Here is a 25,042-nt window from a genome sequence, read left to right as displayed (position 1 = left end):
TCAACTAATCATTTTGGTCATGTTGACGTATTTGCAAATCTTACTTCGCTGAACATTATTGCTATTAAAATTTCAGGGCAGCTAGATTTTGACCTGATAAACAATTTTACCACTGTCAGATCTGCTCTAAATGCTTTAGTTTTTGAGTTATAAGCCAAAAACTGCATTTCACCCCTTTGGTCTATTTTTAGCCATGGCGGCCATCTTGGTTGGTTTGGCGGGTCAAACCACACAATTTTTAAACTAAATACCCAAATAATGATTATGGCCAAGTTTGGTTTAATTTGACCCAGTAGTTTCAGAGGAGAAGATTTTTGTAAAAGTTAACGACGACGGACGCCAAGTGATCACTTGGACCTTTGGGCCAGGTGAGCTAAAAAACGGACGTTCTTTTTTTTTATCAATATGTATGCACTTGAGAAGAGGAATGTTCCAGACATGAATACATCAGGGCCGTCGCTAACAAGTTTGGTGCCAGGGTAGACGTATAACTTTACAATAGTGCATTATGCTTAGAATATAATAACTTTAGTGTGACCTGTTTTCTTTCATGTTTAATTAGGTGTTATGATCACGTTTATTTATAACAGAACTGTGTTTTATTGTGTGGTTCAATATCAACTGATTTCTGAAGAATATATTTAAATGCAAAGAAAAACTTTTATTATGAATTTTTTTTTTTGAAATATGTTTTTAATACTATTTACCAGTAATATTGGCGCAAATGAAACAATATGTATATGAAAAAAAACGAAGAAAAAAAATGCGTTCATTCATCCCATGGAAGTACTATTTCAATATTACTTCCATGTTCAGCCTAATGTTACACGATTACGAATTACTGTGATTTAATATCACATGTATATCCAAATTAATATAAATTAAAAAATATAACCTGTGCGTTTGCAAAATTACTAGAGTGGTTCGATACCCAGTAATAAACACCTTGAAATCGATACCAGTCACATGAACAACCAGGACCTGTGAAATAAACACAATAAAGACGTGTTAGTTTATATAAATAAGATGAAATTTATTTATATGTTATATTTATAAAACATAAACTTAGTAATACTATGAATAAATCCAAAAAGAAAAGTTTGATACATATAAGTTTAATATATGCAATAAAATATCCTTCACTGACACAAAATACATAAACGTAAAGTTTTCTTTTGTATCTGAAACAATAAAAAGTAAAATCACAAAAAGTACTGTACTCCAAGGTAAATTCAAACTGGAAAGTCCCTGATCAAATGGCAAAATCAAATGATAAAACACGTCAAACGATCATATTTCTAACTTGTTCCAGGCATTTTCAAATGTAGAAAATGATGGATTGAACCTGGTTTTATAATGCTAAACCTCTCACTTGTATGACAGTCGCATCAGATTCCATTATATTTACAACGATGCGTAAACAAAACAGACACAATAGGTTAAATTGTCAAAATAGGTGTACAGCAGTCATCACCGTGTCGCAATCTCAATTAGAACAAAAACAAACAAGTATTTGACAATTCAAAGAAGCACAAAAAAATATATTAAAATTTTACAACCACATTCATTGCATACTTATAGAGATATAGGAAGATGTGGTATAAGTTCCAATAAGACAACTCTCCATCTAAGTAACAATTTATAAAAGTAAACCATCATAGGTCAAGGTACGGCCTTCAAAACGTAACTTTGGCTCACATCGAACAGCAAGCTATAAAGGGTCCCAAAAATTACTGGTGTAAACCCATTCGAACGGAAAAACCAACGGTCTAATCTATATTAAAACGAATAACGAGAAACACTTACGAACCATATATACAGACGACAACCACTGAACGTCAGATTCCTGACTTAGGACAGGTGCAAACAATTACAGCGCGTTAAATGGTATCAAACCTTCTCCTTTTTCTGAACCAATTGTATAACATCACAACATATAAATACACACTATAAAATATCAAATGAAATGACTGTACTCAATCAAAAAACTATAAGGGGTTATTAAAGTAAAGTATAAAACCGCTGTGAAATGTTAAAACAATTTAAAAAAAACATCAACTTTGAAAAAAATTAAATCAGATTATAAACAGATAAATGAAAGTTTTGTTTCGTTAAGTATACTTAGGAATACCAAGATATATCTTGTATGTCAATCAAACTAATCTAAAACTTGTTACATGTGGGATAAACATCAGTCATGAAACTATACAAATTATGCTCGATAAAACTCCGTGTTCTTCATGTAAATATGCCGGAACAGTATTTAAGAAGAAAGAAATATTTTTGATGTTCATAGTACGAAGAATTGACAATTTTAAGTACTTCCAAACAATCAAAGCTGGAATATAGACCAGATACATGTTAACATTAAATAACAAAAACGCATTACAAATAGTATCCACAGGTCAAATAAACAAGACAGTACGATTTGATGGAGTAAAAGAAGACATGACTTGTGCAATGCCAAAAATGTATCGACAAGGAGTAGGATAGTTTACAGGAATTTGCCTCTTAATAATTAAAATGAACGTGATCTATACATCCCGTTTGAAACGAATACAAATTTAGTTTTGTTTTAAATTGTCAATGACAAAATCGATATAAGTGCGAATGTAAACTATATTCAAAGACTTAATTACAACATTTGTAAGATAAGTAAAAAGTGGAGCGGCGGAGAGGACAATTTCAGAAATTTAAATTACCTAAATACCTCATGGGATTTTAATAGCTCATTGGAAAGCTGAAATCCTGTACTTTTTGAAAATATGTGTCGTAAATATCAAATCTGTTACAATAATATCGAAAATCAAGGTCAATGGTCATCACTTAAAAAAAACCTACTTTCATCTAGAGAAACAATACATTGATATTTTTCAAAATTAATAATCTATTCAATAAATAATATGAGAAGTATTATGTAGAAACGCGTTAGTTCATATAAAATCTGTTTCATATTTGCACATGACGTCAGAACAACGTTTTATTTAACCTTCTTGGAGGTAGTTCGTGGTATACCGATTTTAATGCCTATTGGAAAACAGGAACATACTATCCTTGATAATTGACATCGACAAATAGCATTTCTTGAATACTTTAAAAGTTAGAAAGTTTTTCAAAGAGTATCTGAAATGCATAGTTAATAAATTGAACAAAATATGCAGTCATGAAACATTTCATTTCAGTTTTCAAGGATTCGACGTGTCACTGAGTTTTCTTAAAATGAATTCAAACTATCTCAATACAAGATTCTTTTTTTATATAATATAGTTATTTCAGTGTTATATATTACTCAATTAGTGCACGCGTGTTGTAGAACAAATTCCTAAAATTGAGACATGACCGTTATGGTATCTATTAATTGATGAGTTTATTATCGTACCAAATGAAACGTCGAAAACATTATAGCAAATTAAAATAAAGTTAATAAATATTACTAATTTCATACCAAATGAAACGTCGAAAACATTATAGCAAATTAAAATAAAGTTAATAAATATTATAAGAACTATTTTCATGATATTTCATCTGTGTCATCAGCTATGTTGGCTGATACTGCCTGGACATTGTTACAACTACCTACATTTTGACAAAAACACAAATCAGTGCACGGAAGACCCTGTTCCTTGCAAACACATGCTGCCTGGCATGTTTCCCCCCTTACATGAACAAATTAGATCTTGTAGAGTAGAAAGTCTGATGCCATTTGTCCCTCAAAGAAAACTGGCTCTAACTTGTCATTTTGCGCAGTTTTCCAACAAAGGCACATAGGGAGTCATTATTTCGGTTGGTTAGATTTACCGACAACCATACTTTCTTTGCCACATTGTACGTAGTACGTGTTGCTTAAATACGAATTCACATGCCGAAAGCTTTATAAGGCTTTTATCTTTATTGATAGCTAACTGATGTCTCCGCAAATTTAAATCGTTGTGATAATTCTTAAATTTGTATTTCGAGTCGTATAAATCAGCTTCAAGCATTCTAGCAGCAACTACAGATCTATCAACATCATCGTACGTTAAAGGCTGCAAGATTCCCGAAACGGCAAAGTTTTGTCCTAAAGAGGTTGAATACCGACTTTAAACCGATTCCAAAAAAACTTGAAGTGGAGTCACACCCACCCAGACCATGAACGACCGGCATAAAAAGACTATAAATGGAGTAATTATGTTATTACAATTTGACACCAGGCACTCTGCGAGAGCAGCACATTTTCTCCGAATGTCATGCGAAATATTCATTGATACTGAAGAAAATGTGTCAAGACTTTGTCAAGAAGCCAAGTAACAAAACTTATCAAACAGGTTGGCAACATTGCTTCTGATATTCCCAACGATTTACTTGGTTATTTGCAGGATAATAACCCCTGGTTATTATAAACATTTTTCATTTTTTTTGTCATAATACTGAGGCTGCTTTATAAAGTACATGCATATCGATTTGTTTGTTGGGTTTGGTGGAGCTACATGTCGGCTTTTATCTCAAGCATTCTAATTCTGCTTAGATGTTATTCGCTGTCGTAACAGCCTCTCCAATGGAAATATCGCTAGCAAATACAATGCTAGATTTATATTGTGCTTGTTGAGCAAAAAAGGCAATGACATCCCTGTAGTACCTCTCAAGTTTAGCATTATGTAAAGAGGAATTACAGTCACTTATTTTATCAGGTAAAAAAGACTGATACCTTGTCAAAAGTGATGACAAAACAAGAGACTTTTTGTCACGAATAAGGTCTCTTGTCTATAATTTAAACTACAGTACTGCTAAATGCCAAATCATACGCAAGATTGATCAGTGGATTCTGGTCTGTATGCCAAGTATGTGGTTAGACATGCTGCATGATACACTGCATTATTGAGCAAACTATCTTGCTCTATTCGATTAATCATTTCATCGTCGCATGCTCTGTAAGCAGCATCTTAAAGATTCTGTAAGCAGCATCTTAAAGATTAACTAACCTTTCAGCAGATGATTTGTATGTAATGTTTTCACCCTTTTATATCTTTTTTTTGCAAATTATACACTTTTATGTATTGTGATATTTTGTTTTCAGGCACCTAACAATTAGATAAATCGGAATCTATATATGGTGGTTCCTTTTTAGCTGATACTGATTTTAAATTCTGCCTAATTGTGTTGCTTTTATAACATAACCTATAATACCTAAATACGGGTAATTCACTTGCTGTTTCATTGCAGAATTCGTTAAAATAACTGAACAAATTATCACGTCTTTTTGCTGCAACAGTAATCAGACTTTTTCTTCCAGATTCTGTTGATGTTTTTAATATTTCACCAACAACAGAATCGCAGATAATGCATTTGTCAACACAAACCCCCACTTTCCTTCTTTTTTTGGCATCTAGCGGGACCAGTTTTAACGAGACTGTTAAATTGTCCATTTGATTGAATAAAAAAAAATTCAAACACACCTGAAAACCAATCGAACCCTACAATGAAATTCACTTTCCCAGTTAAATTCAACAAAAACGAATATACAACAATACCAAACAACATAACTTAATCACAAGACTTTGGAAATCATAAAATGAACAAGAAATATGCTTAAAAATGACTACAAATGACCTAAATCGCTGAATGTGAGACTATAACTAGAAACCACAACAATGTCGGTAAATCTGTGACAAATATTCGGACTTGAAATCTGGATTAAAAGCAGACATTTAGCCAAATATTTTTCTAATTAGGAATAAACTTCAAAAAGTAAATCGGGTCGATTGAAGTATTATACGGCGGCTTCACTGTTGTGCCTTAAAAATATACGTATACTGCACGTGCAAATAATGCTAGATGAAAGACGATGATTTTTAGAGTGTTATTTTCAACCATATTCAGATGCATTAAGCATTATATAGAGGACTCTTTGGAAATGCACTTACATTGTATGATGTTCACGAATAACTGTATTTACCAATTTCATTCACAAATTATTTTCTTGAACGGGTTTGTTGTGAAATTTTACTACCGAATCAACAGTGGGGTATGCGATGCAAGTTGGGTAACGTCAGTAAAGGCTAGTTTAAAAGTCATTTGTAACATAATTGATATTTACGACAAATATTTTTCTAAAGCTGAATAATCGATAAACAATTTTAGACCTTAAATATCCATGAGGTATTTAGGTGATTTAAAATCGTTAACTTAAGCGACTTTTTCAACATTCGCCGCTCCACTATAAATCCTTACGTACAAGTTTGTTTAAAGGTTCAATAAGTTATCACGGACCACATAGTGATTTTCTCGCTTTTAGTACAATATAACCGTAAAATGTAGGATGTGAAAACCCGTTTTTAATAAGTTCAGCCAAATCTTTGTATCTATCAAAGGTACCAGGAATATAATTTAGAACGCCAGATGCGCGTTTCGTCTACATAATAGTTATCATAGGTACCAGGATTATAATTTAGTACGCCATACGCGCGTTTCGTCTACATAAGACTCATCAGTGACGCTCAAATCAAAATTAATTATAAACCCAAACAAGTACAAAGTTGAAGAGCATTGAGGATCCAAAATTCCAAAAAGTTGTGCCAAATACGGCTAAGGTAATCTATGCCTGGGATAAGAAAATCCTTAGTTTTTCAAAAAGTTTAAAGTTTTGTATACAGGAAATTTATAAAAAGACCACATTATTGATATTCATGTCAACACCGAAGTGTTGACTACTGGGCTGGTGATACCCTCGGGGACGAAACGTCCACCAGCAGTGGCATTGACCCAGTGGTGTAAATAGTTATCAAAGGTACCAGGATTATAATTTAGTACGCCATACGCGCGTTTCGTCTACATAAGACTCATCAGTGACGCTCAAATCAAAATTAATTATAAACCCAAACAAGTACAAAGTTGAAGAGCATTGAGGATCAAAAATTCCAAAAAGTTGTGCCAAATACGGCTAAGGTAATCTATGCCTGGGATGAGAAAATCCTTAGTTTTTCAAAAAGTTCAAAGTTTTGTATACAGGAAATTTATAAAAAGACCACATTATTGATATTCATGTCAACACCGAAGTGTTGACTACTGGGCTGGTGATACCCAAAGAAGAACAAAGTTGAAGAGCATTGAGGATCCGAAATTCCAAAAAGTTGTGCCAAACACGACTAAGGTAATCTATGCCTGGGATAAGACAAATTAAAAGATTTGCAAACAGGAAATTTATAAAAATTACCACATTATTGATATTCATGTCAACACCGAAGTGTCGACTACTGGGCTGGTGATACCTTCGGGGACGAAACGTCCACCAGCAGTGCCATCGACCCAGTGGTGTAAATAGTTATCAAAGGTACCAGATTTAGGAAAAGTTTTGAGTAATTTACGGCACAGGCGCTTGGGTCTATGAAACAGATTTTTTTTTTTTTTTTTTTTTTTTATTAAAATATTCAATTTTCTATATTTATAATTCATATCTATCACTTCTGTGCATGTTTCACCAAGTTTCGAGTGATTTAAACGACCCAGAGAAAATACCCAATTTTACTATCCATACTAAGAAACAAAAAGGCAACTAACTCGACGCCATTTTTCTGCTATCTATAAATAAATAGATTGACCTACCTGGATTCCCCAACGATTTCTCTGGGAAAACGTGCCTTCCTTGCCGTCAGATCGCACACATCGTTGATATTTATCAAATTGGTATTGTTCGTAACATTTTTAGTCCATCTCCAGCATATAATGAAAAGATTTAAACTATTTTGACTAATTTCAAATTTACGTGCTCGGAAGTTGACTGTTTTTCCCGAACTTTTGTTAAAGGGAAGTAATATTTTCCCGGACTTTTTCGGAACATCTCTCAAAGTACGTAAGAAAATAACAAAGTGATACGATGACTTCCGAACTAATACTATATGTTAACAAACAGATATGATGAACAACGAACAATATCAAGCCCCTCATTTGATTGTTAGCGTTCATAATCTTTTAATTTTCAAAAATCACACAGTTTTGATTTTATGTTAGAAAGGGGAACTGCAAAATTTGTAAATATTGCCCCCCCCCGTTTTTTTTTTACTTCAGTTAACATGACCCATGTTTTGTAATAATTAAAACAAAGTTAATAACATTTTCGTGGAAAAAAAATATAAGTCAATTTCCTTGCACCCCCCCCCTTTTCCACCAAATAAAAAAAAATATCAGATCAAATGGTCAATGGCTTAATTTTTTTTTGAATTCCTCTCATAAGTCAATTATGTGTTAGTATTTGTATATTCATAAATTATCATGAATCAATGTTTTTATGAGTAACTTCCTTTGGTTGAATTGTCATCATTTCAGACTAAATATGATGACAGATTCTTTTCCGGCAATTGGAAAATTGCGCCATTTTTTGTAAAAGTTCGGAAATCATCGTACCACTTTATTATTTTCATACGTACTTGGAGAGATGTTCCGAAAAAGTCCGGGAAAATATTACTTCCCTTTAACAAAAGTTCGGGAAAAACAGTCAACTTCCGGGCACGTAAATTTGAAATTAGTCAAAATAGTTTAAATCTTTTCATTATATGCTGGAGATGGACTAAAAATGTTACGAACAATACCAATTTGATAAATATCAACGATGTGTGCGATCTGACGGCAAGGAAGGCACGTTTTCTCACAGGGACTCGGTTAGCAGATTAAAATTTTGTAAATCAATGTTTTTAATTTATTTTTTATTATTTCCTGTCTATTTGCATTACTATATTAACGTATTTAAAGTTGCCATCACTATTTCTTTGTTTTCTAGCAATGTGCAGTTTACTATCCATATTCATATACTGAAAAAACCTAAAGGGATCTAAGTCGACATCTTGAATTGCCTTCCCTACTTTAGATAAAAAATAATTAAAAATATTAATAAATTATTATATATTTTACAACAGCCCTCATTTTCTTCCTTCACATGCACATTTTGATTTGTGGATTAACAGAACCCTTACGCAGTTTCAGTTGCATTCGTGTCAGAATATTCAAATTTCCCTGCGAAAGCAACGTAAAACATTCGGAAACTTCCGGGTTGATGCGTTTACCACAACGATAAATCCTTATAAACAGACGAGTGATGTCCCTTTACTTCATACCTACGCCACACCAAGATATCCTTCATATAAATTAAATATCAAATAAAAATGTCTTTGAACAGTTAGTGCATGTGTTGTTTCATTATAAGATTATCCTCCTATCTTTCCGCCCATTGAAAATATCAAATGATTGTCCTAAACTATCGGGTTGTATTTCTGACATCGTCATGATATTTTTCAAATCATGGATTTATGCAGTACAACACTTATATAATCAGAGGAGTATGTATGTATATGGAAAAGGGGCCTTCTGATTGAACTTCATACATGCATGTATGATAAGTTAAACTTTTTCAAAGTATTACTCCAAGTTGACCTACAACCGGCCCTCCCCCCTTTTTTATATCCTGGTACTGTTAGTGAACCTTATAAATCCCATTGAACGTGTCAATATTTTAAGCAGCTTAATTCTTCATTTTATTGATGTGTCTACGAAAAAGTCAATGATTTATGTTACCCCGTTTGAAGAAAGGTTCTATTCGTTAACATGGTTAATAATGTTGCGCTCGATATGTAATAAAAAATCAGGGGACAGCACTCGTCTGTTTATAAGGATTTATCGTTGTGGTAAACGCATCAACCCGGAAGTTTCCGAATGTTACGTTGCTTTCGCCGGAAAATTTGAATATTCTGACACGAATGCAACTGAAACTGCGTAACGTTTCGTCTACATAATAGTTATCATAGGTACCAGGATTATAATTGAGTACGCCATACGCGCGTCTCGTCTACATAAGACTCATCAGTGACGCTCAAATCAAAATTAATTATAAACCCAAACAAGTACAAAGTTGAAGAGCATTGAGGATCCAAAATTCCAAAAAGTTGTGCCAAATACGGCTAAGGTAATCTATGCCTGGGATAAGAAAATCCTTAGTTTTTCAAAAAGTTTAAAGTTTTGTATACAGGAAATTTATAAAAAGACCACATTATTGATATTCATGTCAACACCGAAGTGTTGACTACTGGGCTGGTGATACCCTCGGGGACGAAACGTCCACCAGCAGTGGCATTGACCCAGTGGTGTAAATAGTTATCAAAGGTACCAGGATTATAATTTAGTACGCCATACGCGCGTTTCGTCTACATAAGACTCATCAGTGACGCTCAAATCAAAATTAATTATAAACCCAAACAAGTACAAAGTTGAAGAGCATTGAGGATCAAAAATTCCAAAAAGTTGTGCCAAATACGGCTAAGGTAATCTATGCCTGGGATGAGAAAATCCTTAGTTTTTCAAAAAGTTCAAAGTTTTGTATACAGGAAATTTATAAAAAGACCACATTATTGATATTCATGTCAACACCGAAGTGTTGACTACTGGGCTGGTGATACCCAAAGAAGAACAAAGTTGAAGAGCATTGAGGATCCGAAATTCCAAAAAGTTGTGCCAAACACGACTAAGGTAATCTATGCCTGGGATAAGACAAATTAAAAGATTTGCAAACAGGAAATTTATAAAAATTACCACATTATTGATATTCATGTCAACACCGAAGTGTCGACTACTGGGCTGGTGATACCTTCGGGGACGAAACGTCCACCAGCAGTGCCATCGACCCAGTGGTGTAAATAGTTATCAAAGGTACCAGATTTAGGAAAAGTTTTGAGTAATTTACGGCACAGGCGCTTGGGTCTATGAAACAGATTTTTTTTTTTTTTTTTTTTTTTATTAAAATATTCAATTTTCTATATTTATAATTCATATCTATCACTTCTGTGCATGTTTCACCAAGTTTCGAGTGATTTAAACGACCCAGAGAAAATACCCAATTTTACTATCCATACTAAGAAACAAAAAGGCAACTAACTCGACGCCATTTTTCTGCTATCTATAAATAAATAGATTGACCTACCTGGATTCCCCAACGATTTCTCTGGGAAAACGTGCCTTCCTTGCCGTCAGATCGCACACATCGTTGATATTTATCAAATTGGTATTGTTCGTAACATTTTTAGTCCATCTCCAGCATATAATGAAAAGATTTAAACTATTTTGACTAATTTCAAATTTACGTGCTCGGAAGTTGACTGTTTTTCCCGAACTTTTGTTAAAGGGAAGTAATATTTTCCCGGACTTTTTCGGAACATCTCTCAAAGTACGTAAGAAAATAACAAAGTGATACGATGACTTCCGAACTAATACTATATGTTAACAAACAGATATGATGAACAACGAACAATATCAAGCCCCTCATTTGATTGTTAGCGTTCATAATCTTTTAATTTTCAAAAATCACACAGTTTTGATTTTATGTTAGAAAGGGGAACTGCAAAATTTGTAAATATTGCCCCCCCCCCTTTTTTTTTACTTCAGTTAACATGACCCATGTTTTGTAATAATTAAAACAAAGTTAATAACATTTTCGTGGAAAAAAAATATAAGTCAATTTCCTTGCACCCCCCCCCTTTTCCACCAAATAAAAAAAAATATCAGATCAAATGGTCAATGGCTTAATTTTTTTTTAATTCCTCTCATAAGTCAATTATGTGTTAGTATTTGTATATTCATAAATTATCATGAATCAATGTTTTTATGAGTAACTTCCTTTGGTTGAATTGTCATCATTTCAGACTAAATATGATGACAGATTCTTTTCCGGCAATTGGAAAATTGCGCCATTTTTTGTAAAAGTTCGGAAATCATCGTACCACTTTATTATTTTCATACGTACTTTGAGAGATGTTCCGAAAAAGTCCGGGAAAATATTACTTCCCTTTAACAAAAGTTCGGGAAAAACAGTCAACTTCCGGGCACGTAAATTTGAAATTAGTCAAAATAGTTTAAATCTTTTCATTATATGCTGGAGATGGACTAAAAATGTTACGAACAATACCAATTTGATAAATATCAACGATGTGTGCGATCTGACGGCAAGGAAGGCACGTTTTCCCACAGGGACTCGGTTAGCAGATTAAAATTTTGTAAATCAATGTTTTTAATTTATTTTTTATTATTTCCTGTCTATTTGCATTACTATATTAACGTATTTAAAGTTGCCATCACTATTTCTTTGTTTTCTAGCAATGTGCAGTTTACTATCCATATTCATATACTGAAAAAACCTAAAGGGATCTAAGTCGACATCTTGAATTGCCTTCCCTACTTTAGATAAAAAATAATTAAAAATATTAATAAATTATTATATATTTTACAACAGCCCTCATTTTCTTCCTTCACATGCACATTTTGATTTGTGGATTAACAGAACCCTTACGCAGTTTCAGTTGCATTCGTGTCAGAATATTCAAATTTCCCGGCGAAAGCAACGTAAAACATTCGGAAACTTCCGGGTTGATGCGTTTACCACAACGATAAATCCTTATAAACAGACGAGTGATGTCCCTTTACTTCATACCTACGCCACACCAAGATATCCTTCATATAAATTAAATATCAAATAAAAATGTCTTTGAACAGTTAGTGCATGTGTTGTTTCATTATAAGATTATCCTCCTATCTTTCCGCCCATTGAAAATATCAAATGATTGTCCTAAACTATCGGGTTGTATTTCTGACATCGTCATGATATTTTTCAAATCATGGATTTATGCAGTACAACACTTATATAATCAGAGGAGTATGTATGTATATGGAAAAGGGGCCTTCTGATTGAACTTCATACATGCATGTATGATAAGTTAAACTTTTTCAAAGTATTACTCCAAGTTGACCTACAACCGGCCCTCCCCCCTTTTTTATATCCTGGTACTGTTAGTGAACCTTATAAATCCCATTGAACGTGTCAATATTTTAAGCAGCTTAATTCTTCATTTTATTGATGTGTCTACGAAAAAGTCAATGATTTATGTTACCCCGTTTGAAGAAAGGTTCTATTCGTTAACATGGTTAATAATGTTGCGCTCGATATGTAATAAAAAATCAGGGGACAGCACTCGTCTGTTTATAAGGATTTATCGTTGTGGTAAACGCATCAACCCGGAAGTTTCCGAATGTTACGTTGCTTTCGCCGGAAAATTTGAATATTCTGACACGAATGCAACTGAAACTGCGTAACGGTTCTGTTAATCCACAAATCAAAATATGCATGTGAAAGAAGAATAATTTCGGAAGAAGATGAGGGCTGTTGTAAGGTATATCGTAATTTATTAATATTTTTAATTATTTTTTATCTAAAGTAGAGAAGGCATTCAAGATGGCGACTTAGATCCCTTTAGCTTTTTTCAGTATATGGATATGGATAGTAAACTGCACATTGCCAGAAAACAAAGAAATAGTGATGGCAACTTTAAAAACGTTAAAATAGTAATGCAAATAGACAGGAAATAATAAAAAATAAATTAAAAACATTGATTTACAAAATTTTAATCTGCTAACCGAGTCCCTGTGCGTTTTCCCAGAGAAATCGTTGGGGAATCCAGGTAGGTCAATCTATTTATTTATAGATAGCAGAAAAATGGCGTCGAGTTAGTTGCTTTTTTGTTTCTTAGTATGGATAGTAAAATTGGGTATTTTCTCTGGGTCGATTAAATCACTCGAAACTTGGTGAAACATGCACAGAAGTGATAGATATGTATTATAAATATAGAAAATTGAATATTTTAATAAAAAAAAAAATCAAAAAAAAAAAAATCTGTATCTTAGACCCAAGCGCCTGTGATTTACGGTAACGAAATCCACAACTTAAAAATTTACCAGTGATGCATTGATTAGGTTCGTTAAATCTATGACATCACTATACACACGGGCATAAAAAACGAGTTGGAATATATAAACACCGATTGAGCCAAAGGAACATCGCCGTCTAAAAAAAAGAATATTAACTGTTGCTGTTTATGTTAGATTTATTTAGAGTAAGTTCTTTCGGATAAATTTCGATATGCTATTATATTTAGTGAACTCTTGATTATATAACGAAAATTTTTAATCCAGATAAAGGTATTGTTGAATGTATCAACCAAATGTAACAATAAATCAACCCAAAGAGGATTGAATTATTTGAAGTCATGTAACTGAATGGCAAGATTCACATCAACTCTGAGAAGAGTCGCGTGTATGACGTCAGAATGTAAACGTCACACTAAAAGAAATATAAAATAACTGTGTCGTTCAAAGAATTTTCAAATTTACAATAGACAAATTATAACATAATTGCGGATTGTTTAAATGTACCACAAAAACACAAAAGATCACACGTACAGAACATACCAGCAAAAATGAAAGATAATACAAACACATTGACGGGATGTATAAGTACCGAGCCACGTCAAATTGATATCACCGAAAACAGACCAAACAGTAAAAGTAATATTAGTAATAGAACTAAGAAAAATAATAAAAATATATAACCCGTTATTAAGATGACAGACAACGTCAGTACGCAAAATCTAAACACCAAGACATTATTTGTGAATCTTATACGAATTATATATATATAAACAAGGTCTTGGTACCTTCCAATGCACTTTTTTAGAAAAAAGGACGAGACGTTCGTTAACATACCCCTTGTTCATTAACTTTCTGCTCAGACATCGGTGACGTTTTACAAAGTCTGAGTAGCAAGCTCTAGAATATCGAATAAGTTTACATTAACCATATGCTGGTGAAGTTGGTATATTGTTACTAAGGTGGGGCAGGTATATATATAGTCTAAAAATGAGGCGAAGGAAGCAGTACCTGTTATTTCTTCAATGTCTAGGTCTGGGGAATATATTAATTGAGCCCAATCAGAAAAGTTCGGATTGTAAATAGAAAGAACATTATCAATATATCTGAAAGTGAAATTTATATTCTGGCTTCTTTGATCTTCGTGTTTATGACAAGTATCTGAAGGAACTCCCGATTCATTTGAAAATAAAAAGAGGTCGACAAGGAGAGGCGCACATTTCGTTCAGGAATGACGACAATATGTTGAAACACTCCACCTCGAAATTCAACAAATATGTTGTCGATAAGAAACTCAAATATACTGATCGCTTGTTCCTCTCTATAGCATGTTTAACCTTTTTGCTATTTAATTTAAAAAAAAAATATGCCCATGCTATTACAATGTAATGAATTTAAAGCGTATGCTACCATTTTTATGTTGAAAGGCATTGTGGATTATTTCTTTCATGCGATTTTTTCATTTCACATGGGGAATGGTCTTAAACAGGGCTGAAAAATCAAAATTTTTAATAGAACTAATTAATTTTAAAATAAACAGGCTGTTTTTTGTTGTTGTGTAAAAATGCAGGATGTGACATTCCATCCCCCCTAACAAAAGTCGTAAAAAGCGCGCGTTTGTTGCCAAATACATGATTTAATATTCAGTGGTGGGGACAACCTTTTTTAGGATGATCAATGCGTTTAAATAAGGACATAAAGTTGGACCCCCCTGTTTTGTCCTGGATTTCGACCTGGATCCGCTTGTCTTATTTTAATATATATTCAGGCATAATATACTTTAATTTTTTAAACTGACGTTCGTCTCTAGATCTGTAAGTGTTGTTTGGGAATTAACACGTGTTACATTGTGATCAAATCGCAGCTTACCGCCCACAATTGATGACATTAACATGAATGATTTTCTTCTAGATTTGTTGCTTATTTGGACGTGTATAACATGGATTCTTTTTGTTTATAGGATCAATCGTGTATTTGTGGGTTGATAGGGATTTCATTTTTTAATAAGATTTGAATTTTATTTACTTATTTTCGGTCTTATTTTTATTGAAATTACACGTTAGTATCGTCATTTTTTTACTTTCAGCATTGTCCAAAATACTATTCATATCCATATATTGAAGAAAACATTTATTGACCGAATATTTTCTTTAACAAAGGGGCGGTATGTTTTTTTTTTTGTGTATTAACTATTTACTTTTCAACGCCATCACCCATTTTGTTTGGTTTAAATTAGCACTATTGACGGTATTCGGAAAATCAGGATTCATGCAAAACATTAATTTGTCTTTTGCTTGACCCTAATATTTTTTTTCTCATAAAATTTGGGATCAAAATATCTATTTTAGGAGAAAACAATACCCCCCTTTAGAAGTTAAATGTCTAATCCCTTAGTGTATATGATATGAAAAGTATTTTACTGGATATTGCTGCTAACGTAAATATTTTGTTCAATAAAAAGACAGGAACTAAGTCGGTGAACCAAAAAGTTGAAATCTAATTGAAAGTTAAAGTGCCCATGAACTCACTGATCATGCACGAGTGATACTGTTCATAAAATGTGACCGTGTAACAACTAAAAAGAGTCCTTGTAACTCCCGTTAATGTAATGTTTTTCTATAGCTCTGCAGGGGGCAAAGTCGTTCAAAATGAATCAGTCATGTGAGTGTTGGATCCTGCCGTTAAATAGTTTTGTTTTAAAAAAATCAAACCATCACAAACTACTGACTTAAAAAGTCACTTTAGTGACGGTTCATTATTATGGATACAGAGAGGAAATAACGGCGCACTTAATTTTTAGATATGGTATAAATACAACTTATCGCTATTTGTCCGCCATTACTGGATATCACACAGGTTCACGTACAATTTTGACGTCATAAAACAAAATATCTGACGTCACAATGGAAAAGTGATTGTTGTATGCTTCAAAAGTTCAAGTGGCCGGTCAGGTGGGATTGATAAAGTGTAAATATGTTCAGTTTTGGTTGATGCAGACAAATAATGTTATTAAAACGACTCAGTCTGATATATCGAAACTAGTGAAATTTGTTAACAATTTAATATTTTGAATAAAAAAAGGACTTGTTGATACTTTAAATTGATTTTTTTTGTAGCCATTGTGTTCCAATATTGCTGTCATTTGATTATGCAATCCATTGTGATATGTAACTATAAGTGATTTACTATGCGGCTATATACATATTAAGATTTACATAATAAAGTGTAAATATGGTCAGTTTTGGTTGATGCTGTCACATATGGTCAGTTTTGGTTGATGCTGTCACATATGGTCAGTTTTGGTTGATGCTGTCACATATGGTCAGTTTTGGTTGATGCTGTCAAATATGGTCAGTTTTGGTTGACAATGATTGATGCGGACAAATAATTTTTATATGAGTCAGTCTGAGATATCAAAACTACTGACATTAGTTAACAATTCAATATTCTGACTAAAAAGAGGATATGCTAGCACTACAAACTGATGCGATCATAAGTTTGTTTTCCAATATTGCTTTCATTTATATCAAACAATCCATCCTGATATAGAATATAAGTGATTTACTTTGCGGCTATTAGATTTTACATTATGTACATAATAAAGTGCAAATATGGTCATTTTTGGTTGATGCGGACAAATAATTTTGTTATAACAGTCAGTCTGAGGTATGAAAACTACTGATATTTGTTTATGATGCAATATTTTGAATAACAAGAGGACATCCTGGCACTCTAAATTGATGCAAACGAAATTATGTAGCATTGTGTTCCAATATTTCTATCATTTGCATTATCATGATTATACAATCCATCCTTACATAAAAATATTACAGATTTACTATGCGACGAAATGCGGTGAAACATCAAATTCAGAAAACAATTGTTTTTTTTTTTGTCTTAACTGATCTTTTGAAATAATAGTAGCCACATTTCAATCTTTTTGGTGGCAAAATGTCACATATTGCAAATTTAGAGCCTAAAACTTGAGTTTGTGCTATTTTTAGCTTTTCTAACTCTTAAAATATGCTTTTATATAAAAAAAAATGTCCTATTTTTTTATGAATTCACCAAAAATTGTTTCTGTGGCGTTAAACATCAAACATAGATTGTTTACTTTCCCCAAACTTTTGTCATGAAGATTTAATAAAATGATTTGATTTTTACCCTTACATCATTGCGTCATACTATGCACTTGGCAGATAGCATAGCCTAATGTAAACACTGCAGAAACTCACAAAAATACCATTTATTATTCCAAATGAAATTTTATATCTTAAATTTTATTAACTGATGTAAATAAAAACAGCTACATGACCATGACTGCACTTTTGATCAATTGGTAGTACTTTACTGACACCAGATGAAAAAAAGGGGAATATTCCTTGATACTTCAATACCTTGGATTTTGAACTAAATCCATTGCAACAATTGTTGAAAGTTTTTAACGTAGTAGAACAAACAAGGAAAAATCAGCAAAAACTGATCTTGGTATTGAAAGTTTATGTTCCTGTAGCCCAAAATGAATTTTCAAGTATTTTCTATCAAAGTCATACATTACAGTTAGTTTTCATTGAGCTGAGACATTTTTAATATCTGTCGCATAATGCCCAGAAAGGCTGTTTTAACTACAAATTGACTAAGGTTTAAGAAAAAAGCAAAACAAAAGATTTCTCATAATTTTTTTCGTCTCTTTATGTGTCATACCACCGATTACTCTCTCAAATTTAGAACGTATGTGAAAGTAGGCCTACTCGGACAAAAAAAACAAGTTCATATGATGTCATTGTTCACATAAACTAACCAACAAAGGACAAGGTATGATAAGAGGCGTTTTTGGCCCACCTCCCATATAAGTTTATAAATACATCATTGATAGCCTTAGGATAGAAACTCTTAAAAACTATGATTTTTTTTTATGTTTCGATGAAAGGAAGGTTGCCTGGCAACGGTTTTAATAAAAAGCCAAATTATCACATATGCATTGCTTTCTCATTACACATTAGCATAATTCAAAATAGTATTGTTTGTTTAACAACAACTTGAGTTTGTGAAGGAAAATTCACTCCAATTTCAGTTTAAAAAAATGCTTAGCAACAACCTAGCAACGGTTCGAAAATTTGTAATTTCGGCCATATGAGGTATAAATATAGCAATATCTGAAGATTTAGCTACCAGAAATGGTTTTTCATTCATATATATGCTGTCTGAGTCACCATTATTTTTTCAAGAAAATGATATTGACCATAGCAACATAAAAGTTGCTTAGCAACAGCCGAAACGGATGGAAATCAAATTGAACTACAGAAAACCCTTTATATTTTTAATTGTACAAATTAGAGTAAAATCAGGTTTAAAGAAAGGTTAAACATGCAAGAATAACTAAAAATAAGAAATGAAAGTCAGTCAATTGTATATCATGCTGATAAAAAGATTAGCAACAAAAAGCAGTGCTTAGCAACGATTAAATAGTGTTGTTTTTTTTTTTTTTTTTTTTATACCGCAGTAGGTTTTTTAGTATCATATTTATATCTTATTGAAATTAATATTAAATCATATGCTGTTACCAAAAACAGGGTTGAGATTTCAAAAAAGATTGTTTAACCCCTCAGCATTTAAGTCAGGAACCTCTGACCTTGGTTTAATAGTTTTTTTTATGTTTTTTAATTTTAGTTTCTTGTGTATAAGTTTAGTATGACGCCAAAGATATTACCTTTATCTTCACACTCAATGATATCGGCTGTAGATGTCACCAAGTTCAACCTTTTTGGTATTGAATAAATATTTGAACTAGCTAGAAGAACCTTATCTATTGCATGAGGGACATTTAACTGTAGTACTAGTAGTGCAATTTGTGTCTTCAATAATATATATAGCCTGTGAGAGGGAAAACAAGTTCAACTACCGTTTTTGGTGAATATTAAACAACTACCCTTATTGTTTTTTAAGTAGCAAGAAATATTGACTTATCCAAAAGCCTGACATTTTTAGAATATTTGAAAAATAACAAAAAAACAATAAAGGTATTAAAGCTGCATCTCAAAAACTGTAGGATAACCCAGTGTCGGATCCACTGGCTTCCTGAGAGGGGGCCCGATTTTGTCACGCTTCAGTGATTCCCTCATGTAGGCAACCATTTCATTTCTCAGAAGGGGGCCCCTGCCCCTCCCTCCCTCCCTAAATCCGCCTCTGTAACCGACTATATATATATAGCTTGTACCAAAACAGTAAATGTGTCAATATACCGGACATTTAAATAAAATTTTATTAAAAAAAAATCCAAACCCTGTAGACATATACACCTCTTAGTATTATAGATAAAAAGCTTTTTAGGTCATAAACTGAAGGAGTTAAATAGACGTATATGTCCGGACAAAAACAAACGGACGGATGGATGGATGGACGTAAGGACAGATCTAAATTAACGAACGTGCTCGACATTAAAAAGTAAAATATGTCAAAAGTAATTTCGCTAAAGCATGTTTTATTTGAAAATCCAAATAGGATCTGAGTCAATTGAATGCTACATGTGTACTTTTATTTTATGGTTACAGCTTGTCAAAAGAGTGCTCTGACACATATATAAGAAAAATCATTAGTGTACCGATATATGAAAAGGCTGGCACACATAATTTAGAGATTAATATAAGTTTAGTTAACTTAATTTCAGTATCAACTGCTCTTTACATGGAATTATGTTTATAATTACATTTCATACTTTGGATACTGACGCATATCGTCTCAGTTTAGTACTAATATCACTGGGGTAAAGCTGATGACCGTAACTGCATTCACGGTCATCCCAAGATGTCAGCTGAAAATTAGGTCAGTATTTTTATTGTCTGTTAAAGTGTTTCTACATCATTTTCTTTACAAAGCATACTTTGATACGATGTAAATTTATAAAAGATTCACACGGAAGTCACAAATCTCTACCGAGGAACGTGTATAAAATGGGAATTTGGATTTGAAAAATTCGCTAGGATGACCGTAAATCGTAATCGAGATGACCGTAACAGGATTAGCGATTCATAACAAGGCTGACCGTAATTGGTTAAAAGATGACCGTTAATTGTTAAGGATGACCGTAATTTATAAAGAATGACTAAATTTAAAAGGATGACCATCAATTGAAAGAAATATCCATATTTGAAAGCATTGTTTTTTGTTGAGTTTGTCGCAATAGGGGATCGGTTAGTTCTTTTTAACTATTTGGCGTATTTTGAGTTTATATGAAAATGATAGTAAATAGTATAATCGATGTTGTGAGTAGTTTTGATTTAAATGGACACTAGAGACAATAGACACCTGCAGACAATATGTGATTTTAACTGTGTAACTGAGTGGACCGTATTAAATGAAACTCGTATGTCTGTTTATTTTGCTATCTTCTGCATATTTAAAAAAAATGCAACTCAAAAACCAGGTAAGTTATTTTTTTTTCTCAAACATAGACTTTATATAACTTTTACATATCTTAAGGGTCTGCCATGCTTTAAGGTTTATGTACCCTTCTGTAGCAGTTTTTGTACGATTTTTTTTTTAAAACATCAATTGTATCAAAACTACAGATATAAATGATTAATAGATACAGTCCATTTTAAACATATACTAGGGGAAACTTGATGCAAAACATTATTATTTACTGTTGCATTGCATTTAATAGAAAAAGAGTACTTTGTGGCAAATAAACCAAGATTTTTATAGAAAATCCACAGCCTTTAATGATCTTTAATAAAGAGATTGTTATTATAAAATTTGAAACATAGATTACTCACTTGCTTTTCTATGATGTGCTAGTGTTTATTTTTTACAAAAAGTTCTAACCAACCTTTACGGGAGAAAGGTAGAAAGACCATTCACAATTGGTTTTACATTCGTCTTTTCTCTTTTAATTAAATAAAAATAATAATAAACCTTTTGGACAAATGTAGAGTTCATAAGATAAAAACATTCCCTGTGGAACACCTCTCCGCCCCCCGCTTTTTGTACTGTGTATTTTCAACCCTCGAATTAAGCTTTCCAATCTAATTAAAATTAAAACCTTGCTTTATAACCAATCTGTTCATGTACCGGACCGGAAACTTTCTTTATTCAATACAAAAATCTACAGTGCCGTTAAACACATGCATTTTGTTTGCTTGGAGTATACGCCCCGAAAAGAAAGGAATAGCCTAACTCCAAGATACTATATTCCTGCATCACCTGATTTTTACCACGTGGAGCTTACATTAGAATAAATACCGAATATGGAAAGTGAAACTTCAATTCAAAACATAAAGTCCGAAGGCACAAAAGAGAAAAAAGAAGGGTTTTTTGGCAAAGGGTGCCGGGATAATTTTCTCTGTGTTCAAAATGTACTTGAAATGTTTGCTACTGCCCCTTTTTTGTTCTATAAATTCTAACCCTGAGTTTTCTATCTGCTACTCCATGCCAAGAAATCCTCGCTAAAAATTCCGGTCGACCTCCTACGGCACCCATTAGTATTTAAAGATTTGATTTCATTCAACAAATTAATTTATGACCATATGTCGCTTAGAACAAAGCCATATTCCAAATGGTCAATATTAATCATCCATATAATTTGCACTATGGGGTGTTTGCAGAATTTCAAAAGAGGCAATTTCTTGGCATGAATTTCAAAATACCTCGTGCAGAGTAACTAAAGTCGACCGCACCCTAAAAGGTGTACTTGATTTGGTCCATGTTTTTATTTGTTCTAACCAATAACTACATTAATAACCTTGTTTTAAGGAAATCAATGCTAGCACTGCATGTAATAATCTTATATCTATCGGTCATCAAATTTTTTGTCTACCTTTATGATAATTTTGTCTGATAAATACGTCTTACACCAACACGATTAATTATTTGATACAGAAAAGGTAATACAATTAATACGGATATTTCTTAGAAATGACGGTTATACTATGAAAGTTACGGTCATCCTTTATAAATTACGGTCATCCTTTCGAAATTACGGTCATCATTTTACCAATCACGGTCATCCTTATTATATGTTACGGTCATCTTGAAAATATTTTAAAGATGATTTACGGTCATCTTATCGAATTTTTAAAATCCAATTTCCCGTGTTATACACGTTCCTCGGTAGAGATTTGTGACTTCCGTGGATCTTTTATAAATTCGTATTAATGTATGCTTTGCAAAGAAAATGATGTAGAAACACCTTAACAGACAATACAAATACTGACCTAATCTTTCAGCTGACATCTTGGGATGACCGTGAATGCAGTTACGGTCATCAGCTTTACCCCAGTGAATATAGGCTTTTGTCTACCAACAAGTAATTGTAATATTTTAAATTTAATGTCCTACATTCTGCACCATGCACATTTATTTATCATAGCGCAATGCACATTTAAAGTTTTCATAGAGCTTCCAGCATCCTTTAGTTCAAAAAATAGATTCGATACATAATTTTTTTCTTCTGTAGATGGTTAGATAGAAAACTTCAAAGTTCAAAATATATAAGTTTTGATAAAATGAATTTCTTCAGAACTACAAAAAGATTTTGAATATATTGTGAATTTATTGTAAAATTCATTTGTAAGATTTCGTTGAATATTTGAAAATAATAATGAATAAAAATTAAATCACCATATTTCAAGGGAAACAACTCTGTATTTAGCTGCACAGTGTTAGACTATTCTGATTTACATGGTTCTAATTTCACGTACAACATATTTCTTTAACATGTTTAAGAGAGTGACATGTCTTGATGACTGGACCGGCGTAATACTATCCGTACGTGATATTCTGATCGATTATGTATCCCGGAATAATTTCTTACCCGTGCCGTTCCCTATGACGTATTACAATGACTTGCCAAAATAACGTAAACAATCGGATTATTTTTATGGTATACTAATTTAAGATTTCCAGAAAAACAGGGGTTATTTTAAGTGGTACCTCCTTTCGGGAGCTCTCTTCTTTCTTATATGATTTTTAATGTATGTTGAAAATTGGCATCCAGAAAGGTGACACCTGTCCCATTCAGGATATACCTAGTTTCTATGAAGTTAAACATAAGGTAAAATAATAAGAAAGCTGTGAAAATTGCAAAATTTGGTTGAACAGATAGGGACTTTTAATTGGTGGTATAATATCTTTAAGAGTTACATAAAAGAGAGCAACAGTTACTATGGTCAGTTTTGGTTGATGCGGTCAAATATGGTCAGTTTTGGTTGATGCTGTCAAATATGGTCAGTCTTGATTGATGCAGACAAATAATTTTGTTACATGAGTCAGTCTGAGGTATGAAAACTTCTGACATTTGTTTCTGATTCAATATTTTGAAGAAAAAAATAGAAAATGCTTGCACTCTCAATTGATGCGAATTTTTTTTTGTGGTCATTGATTTCCAATATTGCAGTTATTTCCATACTACAGTCCCTCTTGACCTAAAATTGTAACTGAATTACTGTGCAGCTATATAGATTTATATATATAAAAAAAGCAAATTTGGTAAGTTTTGGTTGATGCGGTCAAACAATTTCATTACACGACTCAGTTTGAAGTATGAAAACTACCGAGGTGTTCCGGGGGTTGGAACCCCCATTTTTTGGACGATGAATGCAATTGAATAGGAGCATATAATTGGAATCCCCCTTTATATTTTTATGTCAAGAGGGACTCTAATATACAAGTTACAGCAAAATTGGAAAACAATTTTGTTCGCATCAATTTATAGTGCCAGCATGCAGGCTAATTATTTGTGTTTTGTTTTAAATCCAGTCCATGAGTTTTACCCACAGATCTGCTATTTTATGGCATGTCCAAAATATGTGTTCAATATCTTCGGTTACTTCATTGCAGAAAGTACATTTATCGCTTTGTTTTATTTTTATTTATGTTTTTATTGCCTAATATTCTGTGTATTATTCTATATTAGAACCAGTGGAGTTTTGAGCTTTTAGTGGAGTAAAAAAACTCAACATATATACCAGGACTAAATTTAGTATATATGCCAGACGCGCGTTTCGTCTACAAAAGACTCATCAGGGACGCTCGAATCCAAAAAAGTTATAGAGGCCAAATAAAGTACGAAGTTAAAGAGAAATGAAAATCAACATTATTAAAAGTTTTGCCAAATACAGCTATGCCTGAGGAAGAAAAGCCTTAGTATTTCTAAAAAATTAAAGTAAATTAAACGGTAAATTAAATATAACCATATCAATGACAATTTCATGTCAGCACAAAAAGTGCTGACTACTGGGCTTGTAAAGACCTATTATGCACACCACCATTTATGTTTTATATAATATACTGATATATAAAATAATATACTGTTATAAAATAATATACTGTTATA

General features: G+C 32.6%; 1 protein-coding gene across 1 annotated transcript in view; it reads right to left on the bottom strand.

The window, feature by feature from the left end:
• LOC134727169 (CD209 antigen-like) overlaps positions 1-25,042 on the bottom strand; it is a 54,160-nt gene that overhangs the window by 10,439 nt on the left and 18,679 nt on the right. Inside the window, exon 4 of the mRNA XM_063591550.1 lies at positions 896-981. Within this exon, the coding sequence (XP_063447620.1) occupies positions 896-981 (86 nt within the window). The remainder of the gene's footprint in view (positions 1-895; positions 982-25,042) is intronic.

The sequence above is a fragment of the Mytilus trossulus genome, chromosome 7 (assembly GCF_036588685.1).
Source record: "Mytilus trossulus isolate FHL-02 chromosome 7, PNRI_Mtr1.1.1.hap1, whole genome shotgun sequence".
In the NCBI taxonomy this organism is placed as follows: Eukaryota; Metazoa; Mollusca; class Bivalvia; order Mytilida; family Mytilidae; genus Mytilus; species Mytilus trossulus.
This window is presented reverse-complemented; position numbering and strand designations above follow the sequence as displayed.